The sequence below is a fragment of the Vicugna pacos genome, chromosome 9, assembly GCF_048564905.1.
Source record: "Vicugna pacos chromosome 9, VicPac4, whole genome shotgun sequence".
NCBI classification, from domain to species: Eukaryota; Metazoa; Chordata; class Mammalia; order Artiodactyla; family Camelidae; genus Vicugna; species Vicugna pacos.
The window spans coordinates 69,156,342-69,176,998 of record NC_132995.1 but is presented as its reverse complement, the minus strand read 5'-3'; the positions used below and the strand labels follow the sequence as shown (position 1 = coordinate 69,176,998).

Sequence of the window (20,657 nt, the reverse complement as noted above, 5' to 3'; positions counted from 1 at the left end):
ACTTTCAATAATAATTATCATAAGATAATTTAAAGTATGACAGAAAGGGGCTGTCTTCACTAGAAATAAGAATAAAACCAATATGAAAAAAATCAGCCCATTAGCTTTCAAGTTTATACATTGTTGTCTATCACATGGTAATTTATTCCTCTCTTTTTTCCTTTCTTCTGGAAATCATTTTTTTAAAAATTTTTTTTAATTTACTTTTTGGGGGGAGGAGGTAATTAGGTTTATTTATTTATTTTTGGAGGAGACACTGGGGATTGAACCCAGGACCTCATGCATGCTAAGCATGCACTCTACCACTTGAGCTATATCCTCCCCCTGGAAATCATTCTTAAATGGTAGCATTATCTAGAGGAAAGACTATTGGACTGAGAATCAATCAAGAATATGAGAGTCAAGAATTCAGTTTATTCCAACACAGAAATGTTCAGAAAAAATTTTGTGTAAAAAAGACTTGAATTGGCAAGATTTTTTTTAAGTATGCATTTTATTAGAAGACAAAATAGACAGCAAAATTCTTTGCCAATTTAAACATAGCTGTAACTAAGAACAAGTAATGAATACTGAAAGGTGAATCATTTATACTTTTTCTCTGGTTCTCAGAACCAAAGGCATATTTCTGAGATGACTGGCCCGGATTAGTCAATTAAAGTGAGAAAGTCTTCCTAGGTGGTACAGAAAACATAGGTCCCTCTAAAGCTACAGACATAACATTAGGTACCAATGCTAACGTAGCATCTTGCTATAAACAGCTACTTTAAATAATGCATTCCAGGAAGGTATACTGGGAAATACATTATTTCATAGATTCTAAGATGCAAATTTTTTCCTATTATATCTGAAATAGGAACGTGTCTTAACAATCAATGAAGTCTTAAAATTACTGTTGGCCATAAGCAGTCATAACTGTCATGGAGTATATATGTGGAACATCAGAACACAAATATCAAACTTGGAAAATGAATGCCAGCAGCTTGGAAGAAAATATTGAACACAATTATGGAACTTTGTTTTAACTCCTCAGAACCAAGATTTTTAGGTTAAAAACAACTAACTTTACACATCAGCAATTGCACAGCTGGCTTAAAAGCCTATAATGGCTTTTAGCTCTTTTATGGATCATTTTAAGAAATGCTGTATCATGGTGCTCTTGATGGCATAGAAAACAACACTGAGTGGAAAAACATGGGCCTCAGCAATGCAGAGGAAGTCACTTGGAATAATGTAAAAAGGTTTTAGGAATACTTAACCAGTTTAATTGGGTTATATTCCCTTTTGTGTATGCACAAGTTGGACAGAAGATTAAAACTTTTCTCTAGCTAAATTTCAGTGGGGGTTGCAATCTGAGCTAAAGGAAAATTAGTGTAAAAATCTGTATTAAAAACTTAATACACAATACTATATAAAACAGTATCTTATAATTCATGAAATATAATAAAATCTATAGGAAAAAATTTTTGCTAAATACCATTTTTAAAAAAAGTTATTTTGTAGTATTACCTGTAAACCACAGCAGCCTACAGCATTCATTATGGAAGCATTGTGAATAACTCGATAAGGGATTCCCAGTTTTGTTGCCCTCAGAATAAGATCACTGTGTGTTGTAGCCCTGCATTGAAAAAAGATCAAGTTGGATTAAACTAACTAAGGCTAATTTTTTAAGACAGTAAAGCTACATATAACATTTCATGAGCTCAAGGCAAAGGGTCAAGGACACTGCTTTTCCTCAAATACTTCGAGGTGCATGCGTAAGGCCTTCATCTGGGCTCCCCGGCAAGAAGGTTTACAACATGCCCTTTAACAATGTTGAACTGCACCTTGAACACTCTTAAAGGAGCCTTGGAAGCTACAGAAAAAAAGAGTTTTAACTTGCTCTTCTTGTCCTATTAACACCTGCATGAAACATCTGTGGACTATAAGCTCAGCAGCTGAACTCTTCCGCAGCAGTTCTTAAACTTGTTGGTCTTAGGATCCCTTTAAACCGTTAACACCACTGCGGTAGAGTTCCAGATCACAGCACAACTGGATCTGCTCCTTGATGTCTGCTCCTACTCTGAAGACTGTTTCTATACAAGGCAGAATTGACAGACATTTCAGAGCCTCTCCATCTTTGCCTTAACATTAGAGTGGTAGCAGACACATTCCAAGTTGGGTTTTACATCGGTCTTGCAGTCATCTTATTTTATTTATCATTGTTTTCAGTCTGGTCGCTGTGTATAATTAGCATGTGTACGTGTGTGCCTATTCTGCCTGCTGCCTTCCCTTTTTTGAGACAGATCTGGTGATTATAATTAGATAGATTGGGGTAAAGAGAGAATACATGTAAATATAAATATGGATACCGTGAAAGGTAACCCCACATCAATTTAGGACTGCATTATTAAAGCCTTTTTCTCCCCTGATGAAAACTCCAGGCCCTACTGGGGAAAGCAACATTAGCACGTTTGAGAAACTACATACAAATGAGCAGAACCTGCCAACTGGTCAGTGCACACCGAGTAGGAAGATCAAGGGCTCTCACCCCACGAGGCAGTCAGAAACAGATTAACAAGTGCCCACCAGGGAAGTCTGTTTTTAATCACACACATAAAATAAAAACTACTACAAAAACAATCATTAAGTTGATTTAGAGTAAGCTTTTAAAAAATAATATAAATGCCAGTTGTAAAGAATTGTTTTTAATATCACTTTCAACAGAATCTCACTACTTAACACTAAGATTAAGGAAAACGGAATTAGTTCTTGGTGAGTTATTTAAACAGATGAGCAGAAAGAAAAACTGATTTAAAATTATACCTCTCTTTATCACAAATTCATTTAAAATGACCAGATGTGGTGGTGTACTATGAAGATTTAATGACCTGGCAAAGTGATTTGATTTTGTGAAACTGCTATAAATGTGATTAAATGAGCCCCTCAGATTTCTGCTATGAAAAATTGTGATAAAATTGGTATTTTATCATCACAATTACCTAGATTATATTGCTTCATAAAAAAGAAAAAAAGGTATGAAACAAGGACTTAACATCCTTATATTGGGCATTGCTCCCAGTCTGTGGCGCATGAAAATGCTTCATTATGGTGAAAGGGAAAGAGCGTGTGTGTGTGTGCGTGTGTGTGTGTGTAAAGACAAATTTATTACTATTTCTGGGCATGTGGCCCTATCCAAAATTGTATTTACATATACATACACACATATGATTCTAGGTAGAGTCACATGCCCAGAAATACTAATAAATGTTTCTTAATAATATGCTTGTTACTGGGAATTGCTCTGAAGGCATTTATAAAAGAGAAGATTCAAGAATGTTCTGATCAATGGAATCAATGAAATAAAGTACATAAAGGTGACCAATTTGAATGTATAAAGCCTGGTATGTTTAAGTTTTATTTTAAATAATACTAATTTGCAGACACGGTATCACCATATTTGACAGAGGTATGGCTGGTAATCTGAAAATTCACTAATATTTGTAATAAAAATGGTGTTTTTATGAACTACTGGAAGCACTATAAATTGGTACAATCCTTTTGAAAAGTTAATTTGACAATATACGCTTGAAAATGTCCATGTCCTAAACTTTTGATTTTTTGATATTATAAACCTATTTTGGAGAGTCTATCATTAGTAAACAATCCAAAAAAACGACAATAAGAAAGTAAGGGGGGGGTAAGGATCATATGCTTTAATCCATGCATGACAACTTTATGTTTGAGAAAAAAAAATGGACTAATGATAATAATGCTTAAGTGTATTGGACACTGTTCAAACACGTTAATTATATGGAATGAAAGCAATCAAATGCCCATAACTGAGGCACAGAAGACACAAGTGAACAAAGGTACACTTGTTTGTGTGTGTGTGTGTGTGTGTGTGTGTGTGTGTGTGTGTGTGTGTGCGTGCGTGCCATGAAGGAAAAGGCACAGAATATAAAGATAAAAAAATCATGTGTACACTTATTATGAAACACATACAGTTACAGAGCACATCAAAATACAGAATGGAATAAAAAAAGGAATCATCTTAAGAAAGAATCCGCTTAATGATGACCCTGTTCAACTGCTCTTTATGGGGATGGAAAGCTTAAGACTATCATCTCTCACATGACTGAGTCAGCTCTATTGATGTAGTATTTTTTTAGACTCATTTACATTCTTTATGTGATTAACTCCCACATTCCTTTTAATAACCTAGATAAAAGGGCAAAGATGAGAACCACACCAACTGACTTAACTGACTTTCAATTGCCCTCTTCATGAGTTTAAGATTGTTGGGGATGGCTGCTGCTGATGGATGCCCAACTATGTGAATGTACTCAATGCCACTGAACTGTACATTTAAAAATGGTTAAAAAGGTCCGTTTTATAAATACTTTATATTTTTAAAATATTAGAATTCTTACATATTAGAAAATTCGTAAAATATTAGAAAAAAGAATTTTAAGACTGACTAAACAATTTTCCCTTCTTTTTGAATTTTTCATTCAAACAAGTAGGAGGGGGCTTAAAATTAAACAAAGTGCATCTATTTTTGGCCACATATAAGGAAGAACTTCAGTGCCTTGTTGCATGCTGGATTCTCTTCCTGGTTTATCTATAATTAACTCAAATTCTAATTCTTCAAGGCCCAAATAAAATTTTGTATGTTCCCTAACACCCTGTCTCCATATATCCCAATAATAATCCAGTTGGTAAATGAAAAATAACTACAATTCAGTAAATATTACATAAATCTGAATACACAGATCCATATAAGCTTAGTCACTGACACAGGGAAAATTACCTGTCTAAAAGTTAAAAAAAAAAAAAAAAAGCACTTACTCCTGAAAGAAAAAGGGAGGAGTCATGGAAGAGGTGGCATCTGAGCTGGGCCTTAAAGAATCTACTATTTTACAAAACAGAAACCAGGAAGAACAGTCTGTTTAAAGGAAAAAGCATGAATAAGGACACAGGGAACAAACATTGCAAAACATTCGTAAAATGACAAGTTATACAACTGAGCTCTGCCACAGTCAAAAAGAGTAGCCAAAGGAAAAAGCAGACAAACTGTTAAAAGATTTAAGGCCGTGAAGTCCCTGAAGGATTCTGAGCAGCACTGAGGCACTTTCTTCGGGCCCCAGTTTTTTCACTTACATTGAATTTTCCCTTCCATTCCCTCAGCTACTCCCACCTCTCAACCCCACAATCTTGCCCTGATAAACTCTACCCAGACCTTGCTCAAACACCACCTCCTCATAAAGCCACATGCAATTAAGTCCAAACATGTGCCCTTAAATTTACACATTCTTTTCTATCTTCATCCTCTATTTAACCTTTCAGCAGTATATCAAAGCTGATCATTCTTTCTGAAACATTATCTTTTTTTGGCTTCTGTGACAGAACACTCTATTGGTTTTCCTCCTCCTCTGCTCCTGATAGACCATGAACTGCCAAAGTTTCCTAGGGACTGAGCCGAGGTCGTCTTCTCCGGCTTTTGTTCTTTCCTAAAATGATTCCACCCATTCCTCTAGCTTTATATATCATCTACATATTGATGAATTAAAAAGCTGTATAACCAGGATAACCCCTCGCTTGGGCTCCAGCAGCAGGTATCAAACTGTCTGTCTGACATCTTAAACTTAAAACGTTTCCAGAACCAATTCTTGCTTCCCCCAGTCCTTTTTGCTGCTGATTTTCATCATTTCAACAAATGGCACCACCAACTACTCAGTTACTAAAGCCAGAATCCTTGAAAACTAACTTCTTTCCTTTTCCTCATCAACTATATACGACCTGGCATTTTTCCTTGTAAAATTTTCCCAGTTTGTATTTTTCTTTCTTCCACCAGAGCCACCCTTGTCTCCCTAAAATCTATTCTCCTAAGCACTTAAGAGATCTTTTAAGAATATCAATGAGATTGTGATTATCTGCAGCTTAAAACCTTTAAAGGTCACCACTGTATTTCAAATAAAATCCTTCCTCCCTCCAAGGCCTTACACGTTTTGGCTCCCACCTCTTTAACTCCTCATGTCTCTTTTTCCTTCACTAACTGTGCTCCAGCCACTGACTTTTCAGCTCCTTGAATATACTCTTGCTGTTCCCTCTGCTTAGAATGTTCTTTCCTTCTACCATTCCCTTTATTATTTTCTTAAACACCTTTATTGTGGTATGATTCCTGTACAGTAAGTTACACATATTTCAGATGTACAATTTGATGAATTCTGATAGATGTTCACACCAATGAAACCACCACCACAATCAAGATCGCTAACATTTTGATCGCCCCTCAAGAGGTACAAATTTCCAAATTCCCAATTTATCCCTTCCCATCCCTTTGACCCCTAGAAGCCATAAGTTTGTCCTCTGTCTCTGTGAGTCTGTTTCTGTTTTGTATTCCCTTTACTTTTTAGATACCTGCTTGGATATCACCTCCACAGAAAGGATTTTCCATATGACCCTGCATAAATTAGTCTATTCCTGTTAGTCCCTATTTTTTTTTTTGCTTTACAGACCTATCATTTTTATTATTGTTTCTTCAACTGCTGTCAGCCTCTCCTACTAAACTATAAACCTCGTGTCTTATCATCTAATATATATGCAGCATGCAGGAGCACCTGTCATGAGATAGGTGTTCAAAAGGCAGTTGCTGAATGGATAAATGTCAGTCTAAGCTATGTCTGGTCTTCCTTTGTCATGATCTCAGGCATAATATTAACAACTCTATCAATAAATATTTAACTGATGTCTACTATAAGCAAAGTATTATAAGGGGAGCTAAAGAGATAAAAACAAAACAGCCTACAAATCTTAAGAGTAAATATACACATAAAAAACTTTGTGAGGTAATATATGAAAATAAATATAAATAATATGTCAGCAATTAGGAAGAGATATAACTTCTGGTTGGGGTAATTAGGAACTACATCGCCAAGTTGGGCTTTGAAAGATGGGTAGCCTTCTGACAGCCAGAAATGGGGCAAAAGGCATTACAGATGAAGGAAGCAGTTTGAACAAATGTGTGACAGTTAGAAAGCATGATAACTGGGGAAGGGCAAACTGGTTGGCATGAGTGTGGGTTTCAGAACAAGAGGTAAGACGCCAACAGAAGAGCAGGTTGGACAGTATTTTTCATGTCTGGCCAATGATGGAGCTAATAATGATCTAATTTTGAGCCCAGGTAAGATTTTAAAATTGTGGTTTTACAAACACGAATTTGACCACAGCCTAAGCAATGAGTTAAGAGTCTATGCCTGGACCAAGTAAAAGGCTACTGTATTAAACTAGTATAATGAGGGCTTGGATTAGGTAGAACAGAGGCTGCCAGAGTAGAAAGGAATGAAAGGATAGGAAAAACTTCGTAAAAGAAAAGTCAGTAGCAGTGTTTCTCAAACTGTGCTGAAAGGCCAATATTTTTTTAAAGTTCTAAATTGTCATGGAATATTAGTTTTGTAAAATGCAAAAAAAAAAGCATTAGGAAAATTAAATATAAAATAATATAAAATACAAGCTTCAAATTTTTATTATTAGATTCAGCAGAGAAAAAAATTACCTTGTAAACCTGCTATAAAAGTTTCTAACGTTTACTTCCAACTTTTGTAGTTATCTCATCGTGGACTAGTAAGTTTGTGGGCTGGCACCAGTCTGCAAATCTCACTTCAAGTAGCATTGGTTTATTGGACCTTGTCAGTGACTGGACATCAAGAAAGTCAAAAGTGACTCAGATTACTCATCTAGGTGACTTTAAGAGTTGTGATACCAACAAGCCAGGAGATTGGCAAGTTCAGAAGGTGTCACTATAGTAAACACAGGATTTTGGCAGGAGTCAGTGAGATAATGAGAAAAGACCACAAGAGTGCCAAGACATTTTACACATAGGATTTTTCATTACCCTTCTTTTTTTTTTTTTTACCATTTGGTGGTGTTAAAAAAAAAAAAGGACCATAGGTGCTAATAATTTGGAGGAAGGTCTTTAAAGAAAACAATGTCAGAGGCTAAAACAAACTATTGAAATGTTTTTAAATGTATGATTACCCAGTGTCATTTGCAATCAAGTGTAATAATGATACACAATCTCTGGCACCTCATACTGATATGAATTACTTTCTTTTTGACAGATACATGCATATGTAACTCCACTGCTTTGAAAAATGTCCTTGGGCTCATAGTGATTTAAGTGTCCTTATGCTCCTTAAATCTGTGATACAAATCTTAGGTCATCAGCTGGAGACAAAGAACTTTTCTGTTTGGCTTGATATTAGAGATTAATGATGCTTGACTAGACAAGTAGAAGCCCATCTTTTTAGTAACCAGGAAGTGCAGCGCTCCCAATGGATATAAGAAATCAAAATCTGAGGCTTGATAAATAATAAATGCAAGGCAAGTAAAGTAACAGCAGTATTGCTAAACAGTAGATGATTTAAAAGGGGGGGAGAATCCTAGGACAAAGCAAGCAGAAGATACTCGCACTTACCTGCAAAATCTATGACTCTCGATAATGTAATATACTTACTTAATAATGATATACTAGTTAGGTTATTGAACACCCTAAGTGACTTTCTAAAAACACAGCAGAAGCAATGATGCAAACTTGAGAGCTGACACTTAACAACCAATGTAAGTGGTACATATGATGATGCTCTTCCCAAGTGGATTTTCTTCATTAATCTCAAAGATACCAAAAGTTTAAACTACAAAATCTTAGACAGAGTCCAGGTAAAGAAAGTCCCCTACCAGGACCCAGTAGGTAAAGTTTTGAATGTAATAAAATAATTCTTAATGATTAAAAAAGTAAATAAATTAAAAACTCAAAATATCTGCTTTGACTTACCCCAATGGATCACCAACTACAAGGAATGCGACATCACTGATATCAGCATCCTTTAAAATATTATCTGCTTCCTGTTCCACTTCTTCTCTATCAGCAAGAATCAATTTTCTTCCATAAAATTCTTCCTATAGATTTAAGCCCAATATAAAAATGAGAAGCAGGTGACCATTTCAACACACACACACACACACACACACACAAAACAATCTTTGTCTGGGGTTAGTGCAAATCTTGGCAACCATCCAAACACAGATCATTGAATACAACTCATCAGTGAGCTAGCATTCTGTATCATGTTGCAATTAAACTCCGTCTCTGTGGCTATCTTAATATCCCAAGAGGAGGCAGACCTCCTAACATCTGAGGCTTTTTGCATTTTAAATTAACCTCTAAATTTGGGTCCAACAGACCAGGCAGAACATTGTAGGATGAACAGAGAACATGTATGCATACACCTTACTTCAGAAACAGATTAATGCAGAATAAATATATTAAATAATAATTATAAATATACATCATAGTTGGGTTTTATTAAATTTTCCTTAGGAACGATTATCTAAAATAAAAGGTAATTTCAATGAGAAATAATAGAAAATTAAGATTTAGCTGTTTACAGAACTGGCAAACATTCCTTTATAATCGCAGGAAAGACTAATTTAAAACTCTATTTCCTAGTTCCTGCTAAAAAAAGGCAGAGTTGCAAGAGAAAAAAAACAATTCTAAATATATAGGAAGTCTCCACATAAACTGCTTTGTGAACTAATCCCCAGAAGCTCAACCCTAAAGAACAAACTCAGGAGGCTGACCTTAACTGGAACAGCAGCATGTAACAGTGAGCTAGTGTGCTGGTGGTCATGTGGGAGTGGTTACAGCTATTATGCAAGATTATGAATCTTATAACTGATTTCCTATGGAGCAGTATATAATCCAAATATAGTAAAAGTGACACACAGATGAATAATACTATTTATTACATACTGAGAAGTTTATATAAGGATTATATCATATGTCAAAAAAGTATTGCTATAATGGAAGAGCATGTGCTACTCAATCATATTTATCAAGTGAATGAGTAAATGAACAAATGATTAAGCATTTGAAGGTAAAGGCTATAGTTTCAACTCTGATAATTTTTTCCTAATACTTAACAAGAATCTGTTCTTCAAATGTGAAAAAAGGTCCTTTCCTTTTCTTTGCATATCTTTTTTGAATAATGTTCCAGAACTCCTAAAGGACAATGATGTTTCAATAGAAGAAAAAAGTTTTATTTCCACTTTTACCACGTATTTTTTCCTAATCGTTCATTTTCATATACCATACTTTAATTTTGTGAGCCCAGTAAACTTAATAGTTGTAGAATATTTATATTCACATTATGTAAGAGAAAACACATATGATTACTGAAAACTGGAAGAAATGATGTTTTTTCGGAACTTGTAACATTTCCTAAAGATCAGGGAGTCACTAGCTTAATGCTAACAGGAATCCTATCCAATATTTTATAAATGATTTAACAACAGAAAACCCACTCTCTCCTCAAGACGTCTATCATGTATTTTTCCATATTTATGACTTATCCTAACCCAAGGAATACTTCATTATCTAACTGAGACAACAGAATATTTACTTTTTTAAAAAAAAATTTTCCTTAAAGAGAAACATAAATACTTCAGTATAACCAAATGGTTGGTCCTTTTGAAATAGAATGCTTAGAAAAGGGAAGAGATTGCAAAAGCAATAAGAGACTGGTACTACACTATTTTTAACTTAACCATTTGATTATTTATTTGTTCACTCACTCATCTGAAAAGTATTTCTTGTGCACAACCTCTGTGCCAAACTCTATGCATGATGTTGGGAAACAGTGGTGAATGTGAATGTGAGTATGTGACCACTGCCCTACGGAGCATAATGCTTAGTGGGGAATTAACCACCACATTATACATGCTATAAGAACATTGAAGCTAGTCAAGGTTAGGGAAGGAAAACTGAAAAAAAAAAAAAAAAGCAACAAATGATATTAAACTGATACTATATTATTATCCAATGACTGATTAGACAGTTTTTGTATAATCTCAGCCCTAATCTCCATTCATGAAAATGAAGGTAAAACTCAAAATTCATTCTTGGTTTTAAGTTGACGGGTTTTGTATACAGGGAAGAGGGTAAAAACTAAAAGCTAAAAATACTGTGGGTATTTCTGAAAGGATACACAAGAAATTAGTAATGACTGCCTCTAGAAAGAAGAATTGGGATAGAAATCTTTTGATGTATATACCTTTTAGTATCTTTTGAATTTCAAACTGCTTAACATATTACCTTGTCAAAATGTAGAAGACTATTAGGCTCAAAGTAACATATGAAAACAAAGGTGAGAGCAAAATCTTAAAAACAAAACAAAAACACTAACATTTAAAGCAGGAATGGAGAAATACGGAGCTTACAAAGGGGACTGAGAAAAATGGAAAAGTAGGCGCAAAACAAGAGAAAGTCAAGTCATGTCTTGAAAGCCAGTTTCAAGGAGTAGCCAACTATGTCAGAAACACCAGACGTGAATTCAAAACTATCCTCTGGAGTTCTCAGCTACTATTTCAGAGGAAGGGAAGATCCAGTTGTAGGAGTCTTGAGACATGAGCAGAAGTGGGGGACAATAAAAGTATACTTTTCAAAAAGCTTTGGAAAAAGAAGAGATAGAAATAATAACTATGGGAAAAAGAGGTTTAAAAGAGGAGAGCTTTGAGAATGGATAATGCAGTTGACCCTTGAACAAGTTGGGGTGCCCACTCTCCTTCAAGTCAAAAATTCCAGTATACTTTACAATCAGCCCTTCATACCCATGGGTCCTCTATATCTGCGATTCAACATACCTTGAATCAAACAGTACTGTATTATTTACTTATTGAAAAAAATCCACATATAAGTGGATCTGTGCAGTTCAAACCCAAGTTGTTCAAGGGTCAACTGTGTTTGAATATGGTTTCAGGCTAAGAGAAGGATGTTAATACAGATCAAACATAAAGAAGAAAGAGTAACTGATGAAAGTAAGGTTCTAGAGGAATAGAGAGGAAGAAGTGTGGGAAAAAACATCTAGATGGCATTACACTTGAAAAGGAAGAGAACCTCATCTTTCTCAGTCATTTTCTAAGACTGGAGGGAGGACAGATTCAGATTTAGAGTAAGGATAAACAGGATGTTGATAAAGGTTAATAGGTGATGGCCTCATTTTTCTCAATGCAGAGTTCTTTCCTGTCCTCTCTGGTCTCTCCAATTGTTTTTAGAAAAAGAAATACTTAGAAAAGTCATAGCAATCAGAATTAACATTTAGCTAGCACTTAAATTTGCAAAATACTTTCAAATATAATCATCTTAATAAATGACACATTTATTGTCTATTATCTCCATTTGACAAATGAAGATATTGAGGTTTAGAGAAGTTTGGAAATGAATCTATTAACAACTCATATTTATAAATACTTTTGTGACAGACACTATGCTAAGAACCTATAAAGTAGGCATTTCTGTCCTCTTTAGATAGTAAGAAACTAAGAAAGGCTTATCTTAGGTCACGTTATCATGTGACAGAGCAAAGACTTAAAAGCCAGGTCCAATTCTATAAAACTACTGATTTGTCTTTATTCTTCAAGAAGATTTAAGTACATTCTAATCGTCCTTGATCACTAATTAGAGAGGAACATTCCTATCATCTTGAACTCAGATACTCTGGCTCCATCCTAATAAACTGGAGCCAACAAATCAAAGCTGGTCATTAGACACAGCTTTTATTTCAATGCATGGCCAATTCAAGTAGCAGTCCTTCTTTAAGGTTTTAAAGTAACTCTGAGACCTTCAGAATTCCCTGGACTGTGAATCTGAGAGGCCAGAAGACCTGAAATTCTCTAGGTCACCTTTTTCTTTGGAATACTTGGTAGACCAGACAATTCTAAAATCCTTTCCCTCCTCCTATAACATGTCTATCCATCTTTTCATCTTAATTTACAGTCTACTTGAAATTTGACAATGAACCTGAATTTGACCCCTTCTCCAAAATCTGAGCCTTTAAACCAGAACCAGCTAAATGTATGACATACTAGCAAATTCTATGGCTACTAAGTCCCAGGCTCACTCAACACACCCAAGCGTATGGGTATAAGCCTTACTGGGAGATGTCTAATTAAAGGTGAGATCTCTCTGGATAAGATACAGACATAAAAGCGATTACGATTCCCTATGGAAATACTTCAAAGGGATAAGCTTTCAGCTTGGTTCCTGAATGCATAACCAACTCATTAAGGCTGTGTCAGCACCTCATTAGCAGTCAACTCAGAAAGGACTTCTTGGCTATCTCATGAAATAAGGGATTCTGATAACTATCCCCAGGAGTATAAAATAACTTTCCTATTTATTGGAGAAAGCCACACAATTAGACTTGTAAAATAAGAAAAAGCACTCTTCCATTTTCCAAGTCACGTGGTGTATGATTTTCATTCTTGTTCTCCTCAAATTCTTAATGAGCTGGGGATGTGTTTTAAAGGTTTCGAACAGACCTACATTTTCAATTTAGCTTAACGTAATAAAAAATCTGCTGTTAGATAATCGTTCGTCCCAGCAGGCTGCAGAGCCTTAAGCACCTACCAGGGCTTCCTTCCCTACAGTCAGGACTGAGGTATAGGCTTCCAGATACACTCGGCTGCAGCCTCTTACAACTTCCAGGCCCTTGACTGTGATGTCCTTGGCATCTCCCAGGCCCAAACCGATCAGGTAAAGCATTTCAAAGTTCAGGAGGGGGGTGACTGCAGGACGAGATGAACAACAACAACAAAAAATCAAGTGACACGGAGGATACCTAAAATCTACTGATGAACAAGATGAAAACCAAAGTAGCACGAGGAAGGACGGCATGTCACTAGCAGTGAGGTTTAAGAACCTTACTGCACTCCTCTTAATTAAGGATTGGAGTGCTTTTAAACAGCCCTACCCGCTTTCTCTCTTGTTACACAAACCTCGGAACGGACAATTACCCGTCGAGAGAATTGTAGCTGGGTCCCTGTCCGCCCCAAATTCCCAACCGCCGCGGTCGTTTGCAAGCTGCTGCCTACGCGGACGACTTGCGCCCACCGAGGATCCACGCCGCCGGCCTCACCTACGGTGCCGTAAAGCGCCGGCGCTTTACTGCACTTTACGACTAGCTGGAAGGGATGGCTGCTGGCGGCTTCTGGCGGGAAGACCCAGTCCCTCCTGGACTTAGGGTGACCTGCAGGCTGCAGGGGCTGGGAGGCGACGGGACAGCCGGCCGAGGGGAGTCCGTCCAGTGCCCCCAGCATGGCTCTTGGGAAGGGAAGAGGCCTGCCCACGATTCCCCTAGCCTGTGCCTTAAACATCCCCAGCCCGGGACCGGGTAAGTGCGGGAGCTCTTCGCCCGCGGAGAGCCGGCCCCACGCCCTTCCCCTCTCCTCCGCCAGACACTCGAGGGGGTGGCGGGTGGAAGGGATTTCCCTAATCTTCCCTGGGATTGCCCAAGTGCATACATTCCCATCCTCGCCTTTTCTTTCGCCTGCAGTGTAGCCAGCTGCCTCCCTGGTGAGGTGTCAGCTTGGCAAACCTGGTGTTGAGTGTTGGTTCTGATTTCCCAGGGGGGCAGTGATTCCTCGGGTTTATCTCTAAGACTTCATTCTGGAGGGCCCCAAGGGGCGTGACTGGAATCTGCCTCAGTCATCCTCTGTCGGGAAGCCCAAACCCGCCTGTGCCTAGAGAAGTGAACTTTAAGAATGCTCAGGGATTTCAGACCTCTCCCCAGAGCTTCCACAGGGGGAATTCTTATAAAGTGGTTTGTTACGTGTTCCAGTGTCGAAAAGATTTGCTTTGACTGAATATCCTCTTCCTAAGGTCACTAATGACCTCATCCAAGTTAAAAAGATAGTTTCCTTTGCTTATCTTAGTTGACGGTGTTGATTATTCAGAATTTTCCTTGTACTTCTCCGACAATGCTTAGTATCTTTTTTGCCCAACTCCTCTTCCTTTAGCCTTGGCTTTATCTTTTCTCCCCGAATTCCGTCCACTCTTTGGCCTTCTCATTCTACACTCTTAATGATCGGTTCTGTCCTCTCTCATATCCATCCGTTCCTCACACAATAAATAAAAATAAACTCAAAATGTATCATAAGTGTAAATGGAAAACTTAAAACTTTCTTCCAGAAGAAAACAGGAGAAAAATATTTGCGACCTCACTTAGACCAAGATTTCTTAGGTACAACACCAAAAGCATTATGTAGAAAAAAAAAAAAGAAAAAAATTGTACTTCAACAAAATAAAAAATATGGTCTTCAGAAAACACTGTGAAGCCACACACTGGGAGAAAGTATTTTCAAAACATGTATTTGATAAAGGAGTTACATCAAGAATATATATTAAAAAAACTCAAAACACAATAATAAGAAAGCAATTTAATATTTTTAAATGGGAAAATAATTCGAACTAACATAGATACATGAATAGCAAGCAGAAAAGATGCCAAACGTCATTAAACATTAGGGAAATAAAAATTAAAACCATGATGAACTCTTACTTCACACCTAGTAGAATGGTTAAAATTAAAAACAAACGCTGAATATTCACTCTTCATTATTTCAGGTATCTCTGATATTCTGCTGATTCAAATTTCAACCTCCCATTCAGTCCACCCCCTTGGCATCCTATATTTAACTTTCTGCTGGAAATCTTCTAGATAACACAGAGGCATATCAAATCCAACACATCCAAAGCGGAATCCATCATTTTCCCCTTTCAGTTTGGCCTTCCCTTCTGTATTACCTACTTTGATTGGAAGGCATTGTCATCTATGGACTCTTACCCAAGCCAGACACGTGGAAATCACCCCACGTTTAATCTGACAATCTGCTGGTCTTTCTCAATAGAAACCATATTTACCATCACAGTCTTATTTCAGGTCCTCATTATGTCGCTCCTGCAGCTGCACCATGGTCTCTTCTCCCTCACATTCATCCTTCTCTCAAGAGCCAAGGAGATCTAGCTAAGATACAATCTGAAAATATCACTCCCCTTCTAAATCCTTTTGAGACCAAGAGAAAGTCCAGGTTCCTTAACATATCCCACACAGGTGGCCACTTCAGCATGTAATACCCACTCCCTTATTCTCCTGCCTAAACCACTGCTACTCATTCTTTTTTTTTAATTGATATATAGTTGATTTACAATATTGTCCTAGTTTCTGATGTATAGCATAGTGATTCCGTTATACGTATACATTGTTTTTCATATTCTTTTTCATTATAGTTTATTACAAGATACAGAGTATAGTTCTCTGTGCTGTCCAGTAGGACTTGCTGTTTGCTACTCATTCTTTAAGACTAAACTCAGGAAGCAGTCCCAAAGATCCCTACACCAGGTTAGGTATCTCCTTTTATTACAGTAACACTCCATGTATGTGCTTATCGGTCAATTTAAGTGTTTTGCAGTTATCCATTTGTAGGTCTTCTTTACCAAACCATCAATTTCATGCAGTCAGGGACTGTATTTTATTCATATTCTCATCTCTAAGGCTAAGCACAGTGTCTGGCACACAGTAGGTATTCAGTAAATCTTTGTTAAATAAGTCATTACCCACTGCTAGCTGAGCAATTTCTTTGAGTTATGATGGCTTTCTATCTTTATGAAACGCAGGGAGTGGTATGTTTTCGATAACTACCAAAGAAATCATCGATGGAATTATCAAACATAAATACGCCTTGCTTGTGACACTTTAGAAAGTTATTTGTGTTGATCACTGAACTGAACCTATCGGAAAAAAAAAAGTGTATGTTGAAAGGCTTATGACACATGTCACATGTACTTCATATACACACTATTTGGTTGGTAAATTTGGTTGGTATTGATCATTTCTTAACGTGTTTTAGTTTTCAGTTTTCTTTGAATAATTTCAGGTAGTTTCACAGGGAAAGGACATTGCCAAAGAGAATAATGAGTAATCCAAATGAAGTTACACTTTATTTCCTTTCAAGAAATCTATATTGAAAATGAAGTTAGTCTGGGTAGGTGAAGAAATACTGTATTTTTTAGATACAGAAATAATTTCAGGTTTTATTTTTCAAAACTCAGTCAGAGGAATTTAGTTTCACTATAGAATTTTTAAACACACCTTTCTGCCTGCCTTCTTATCTCAATAGGAGAGTGAATTTGGAGGACTTTTCTGGAGGCAGATAAAGTACAGGTGTTACAGCAACCTTTTTTGCTCCCTGACTCAACACGTATAAGGCTTGCCTAATCTTTTTTGCAGAATTATTCTGTGTAATTTGGATGTTTCTCCCTTGCTATTTAAAACAGTTTTCAAATATAATTGCATTTCCCCAACAGTTTATCATTAAAAATTTCAAACGTACAGAAAAGTCGAAACAATTTTACAATAAATATATGTGTAGCCACCTCCTAGGTTCTACAGTTTTAACATTTTGCTGATTTACTTGATCACATATCCACCAAGCCATCAACTGCTGTTATTATTCTGATGCATTTCCAAGGGAGTTGCAGACATAAGTACACAGATCACATTTTGCGTGAAAGATAAACCACCTCATCTAGGTAACAGGTTAACAAAACATATATACCTAAGCTAGTAGCTGATAAGTGATACTATTTCTTCACCTAATTTAGGCAGGGCCTTGAGGATTTTGCTTTAAAACAATTTCAAATTAGTTTTTATTCAATATTAAACATTATTTTGATGATAAAGCACATAGAATACATATTTATTTCTTATGTCACAGCAAATTTGAAATTTCATATTTAGCAGAAGGAGGGGGATGGTTATAGAGAACCATAATTCTAGGGCAAAAAAAAAAAAGAAGAAGAAGTAAAAGCCTTTTTAGTTTAAAGAATAACAGAGATTAATGAGGCCTAAAGAGTTTTCTGCTTTCTATTTCTCCTTTCATGTAAGACAGTGCCAAATCATCCCTGAGGGTGAACATTCATGCTTTTCCTGAAAGATCTTCAAGATGTTTTTATAACCTTTGTTAGTAACTCATTTTTAGTACCCTCATTGTCAGAAAGTCTTTCTAATATCTAATCAGAGACCTTCAAGCGGCAGTCATAAAACGTGAGAGATACAGATAGTCATAAGAGGTTCATACTGATTGCTTTTCATTCCGTTGTCATAAACACCTCATATAGTAGTTTTATTGTAAAGTGATAGCAGCATAGTTGAGACACTGCACTACATTGTGAACAAATTTTGATTACCTTACATCTAAAAGAAGTCATCTTTCAATTTTCCTATTTGAGCTCATTGTGTGTCTATTGAAAAGAAGACATCAGAGCTTCTGGGTAAACTCCATCTGACCTTACTGTGAATAGAGAATATTCTTTTACTCTGAAGCTGGCCTAAACTGCATGTTTCCAGAGGTTGCCTCTTTGTTAGAGGACCTTGATTAATATTTGTAGAGCTTAGAGACCCTGAATTGATTGTCATTTTTCTAACGGTTCACAAATAAGTTATAATTAAAGATAGTGTTGCTTTAGGAGAAGGAGTTGTATTTACTAAGATAAAGAAAAGTTTTGAAGTTACTTGATTATGCATTGGCTTACTTGGGGGGAAAATTACTTTTATTTTATTCAGTGATCTTACTCATCTACACATTTTACGTTATGTGATCATGTGAAATGCTAATAATATTTTAAAAAATCTATGTATTCATAACTATTTTCTGTGAAAAATATGAAATTTTTACTGTTGTCATTAACCCTAGCTTAATAGATTGGAAGAGTAACCATGTGGACTGATTGTGTAAGAAAGTCACCTACAGCCCTATGTTTTTGTGTAAAGTTGCTCCCTCAGATGTTTGCTTATGTGTGTAAACTCTTTTTCTTTGTTTTTAACCTATTTTTATACGTGGCAGTTCCTTCCTTCAGAATCTATTGCAAAAAAAGGTAGAATCAGGGATACATAGTTTCACTCTTTCTTTGCTTAAAAAACTACATAGTGCCCTTTTAAGAGTTATTTAGGGAAACATCAATTAGGCAAGATTTGGTGGGAGAAGTGGGGTGGTTTCTCTTTCACTCAAAAGCCAAAATTCTTAAAAGTGGTCTATCACGCCACACCTGCCCCCTAACTGTACCACTCCTTTACTTCTCTGACCTCACTTCTTGCTGTTCTCCCCACCTCCACCACCACCACCACCCCCACCCTCCCACCCCACCCACCAGCCACAGATATCTTTGTGGCTCTGGCTCCACTTCTTTGAAGTCTTTGCCCAAAAGTTACCTCCTCAGTGAGGGCTAACCTGTATAAAACTGACACTTCCAATCATCTGCTTTCTTCCCATAGCACTGTTCACCTTCTAACATAAATGTATAATTTACTTATTTATTATGTTTTTTGTCTGTGTCTTCCTAGACTATAGGCACCACAGGGGCAGGAATTTTGTTGTTGTTCCATTTGATACATGAATGTGAAACACCTAGAGCAGCATTTGACACATATGCCCAGTAGATATATGCTGAATAAATGTACACCTACACATGGTAGTTTATTATAAATAATTTTTTTATTTGTAAGGGAAGAGCTATGCAGAGAGAAGTTTGCATAATGTTTTAAGAACTCAGATTTTGGTGTCATTCAGACCTTGATTTAAGTTTAGATGTTTCTACTCAGTAGCGCATTCCCTTTCTAAACCTCAGTTGTCTTTTATCTGTGAAGTAGAGACCATAGTAATACCATCCCTCAGAGGATTATTGTGGGGATAAACTAAAGAATACATATAAAGGGCTAGCATAGTGTCAGTTAGTAAAGACTCAATCAACACTGCAGATACGGAGTTTGAAACTAATTTGATAGTTATCTACAGTGTCCATCAGATTGTAATACGTATGCACCGAGGACTGTATGAGCACAGTTGTGCCCAGAGAGAATACCCGTGGTCTGGAAGCCCATTTACTCTGGCTCTGGTGCCAGTCACTGTGTGGGTTTGGATTGGTTTTGCTGTGAGTGAAATGGATGCTTCCAGCTAGGTGATTTCTAAGATATACTGTAGATTCAGAAACTTCCTTCTGTAGGAAAAGTGGATTAGACTAGAAAAAGTACCAGACTGGGAACCAGCCTGGGCTCTTTGCACGTGTGGGCCTTTGCTTCATACTCCTAAACCCCAGTAAGTCTCTGTCATTATCCTCTTCTTTTCCTACCTTCCCTCCTTTAACAGATATGAAACAGTGAGCAATGCAGTAATTCCGTAAGCCAGAAAATTAGCATAACCACGGTATAATTTTTTTAAAAAACCATATACGTTATCATTAAATGTATACACTAATAAACTGTATAGCCATTGAGTTATCAGATTTAGTAATATGGTCACTTAATGATACCTAGAGACAGTGATTTTTTTTCCTGTGATAAATCTAGAAACTTTTTAAACCAAACTTAAACCCCTGTCTGTCTATATCAAGTTGCAGAATTTCCACAAACTTAATTTCCTTGGAGTGAATTTGGTTTGCATTTTCTAAGTCTTAGGCAGACATAGGGTATAATTCATCCTAACCTTATTTCCTTGCATTTTACTTTATTTTGTTTATTTGGCTTTTTTTGTTGTTTTACAGTAAAGTTTTCTATTGGAACTGAGTAGCATTGTTTCTTTGCAGTAATTTTCAACATGTCACTATCAGAGCTCATTAAATTTTCTGAAAATAATGGCTTCTTGGGATCTAGACTCAAAAAGAATCTATTTTAATCTTTTCTTAGCTCTGGTTATTGCTTCCCTTCAGACGTTCATTAAATAATACGCACTTGATGAAATTCTAACAGTAGTATCAGAAACATTGTTAACTCCATGAATACCAATTGCAG

At 36.5% G+C, this 20,657-nt stretch overlaps 1 protein-coding gene across 2 annotated transcripts in view; it reads right to left on the bottom strand.

The window, feature by feature from the left end:
* DPH5 (diphthamide biosynthesis 5) overlaps positions 1-13,957 on the bottom strand; it is a 32,769-nt gene extending 18,812 nt beyond the window's left edge. Inside the window, exons 1-4 of one of the 2 annotated variants that reach the window (XM_006197371.4) lie at positions 13,831-13,948; positions 13,445-13,602; positions 8,813-8,937; positions 1,507-1,615 (exon numbers count right to left, since the gene is read on the bottom strand). In XM_006197371.4, the coding sequence (XP_006197433.1) occupies positions 1,507-1,615; positions 8,813-8,937; positions 13,445-13,579 (369 nt within the window). In that variant the 5' untranslated portion in view covers positions 13,580-13,602; positions 13,831-13,948. Of the gene's footprint in view, positions 1-1,506; positions 1,616-8,812; positions 8,938-13,444; positions 13,603-13,830 lie in introns of both variants that reach the window. The other variant, XM_072968115.1, reaches the window with a different exon arrangement.
* Between the last annotated feature and the right edge of the window lie 6,700 nt (positions 13,958-20,657).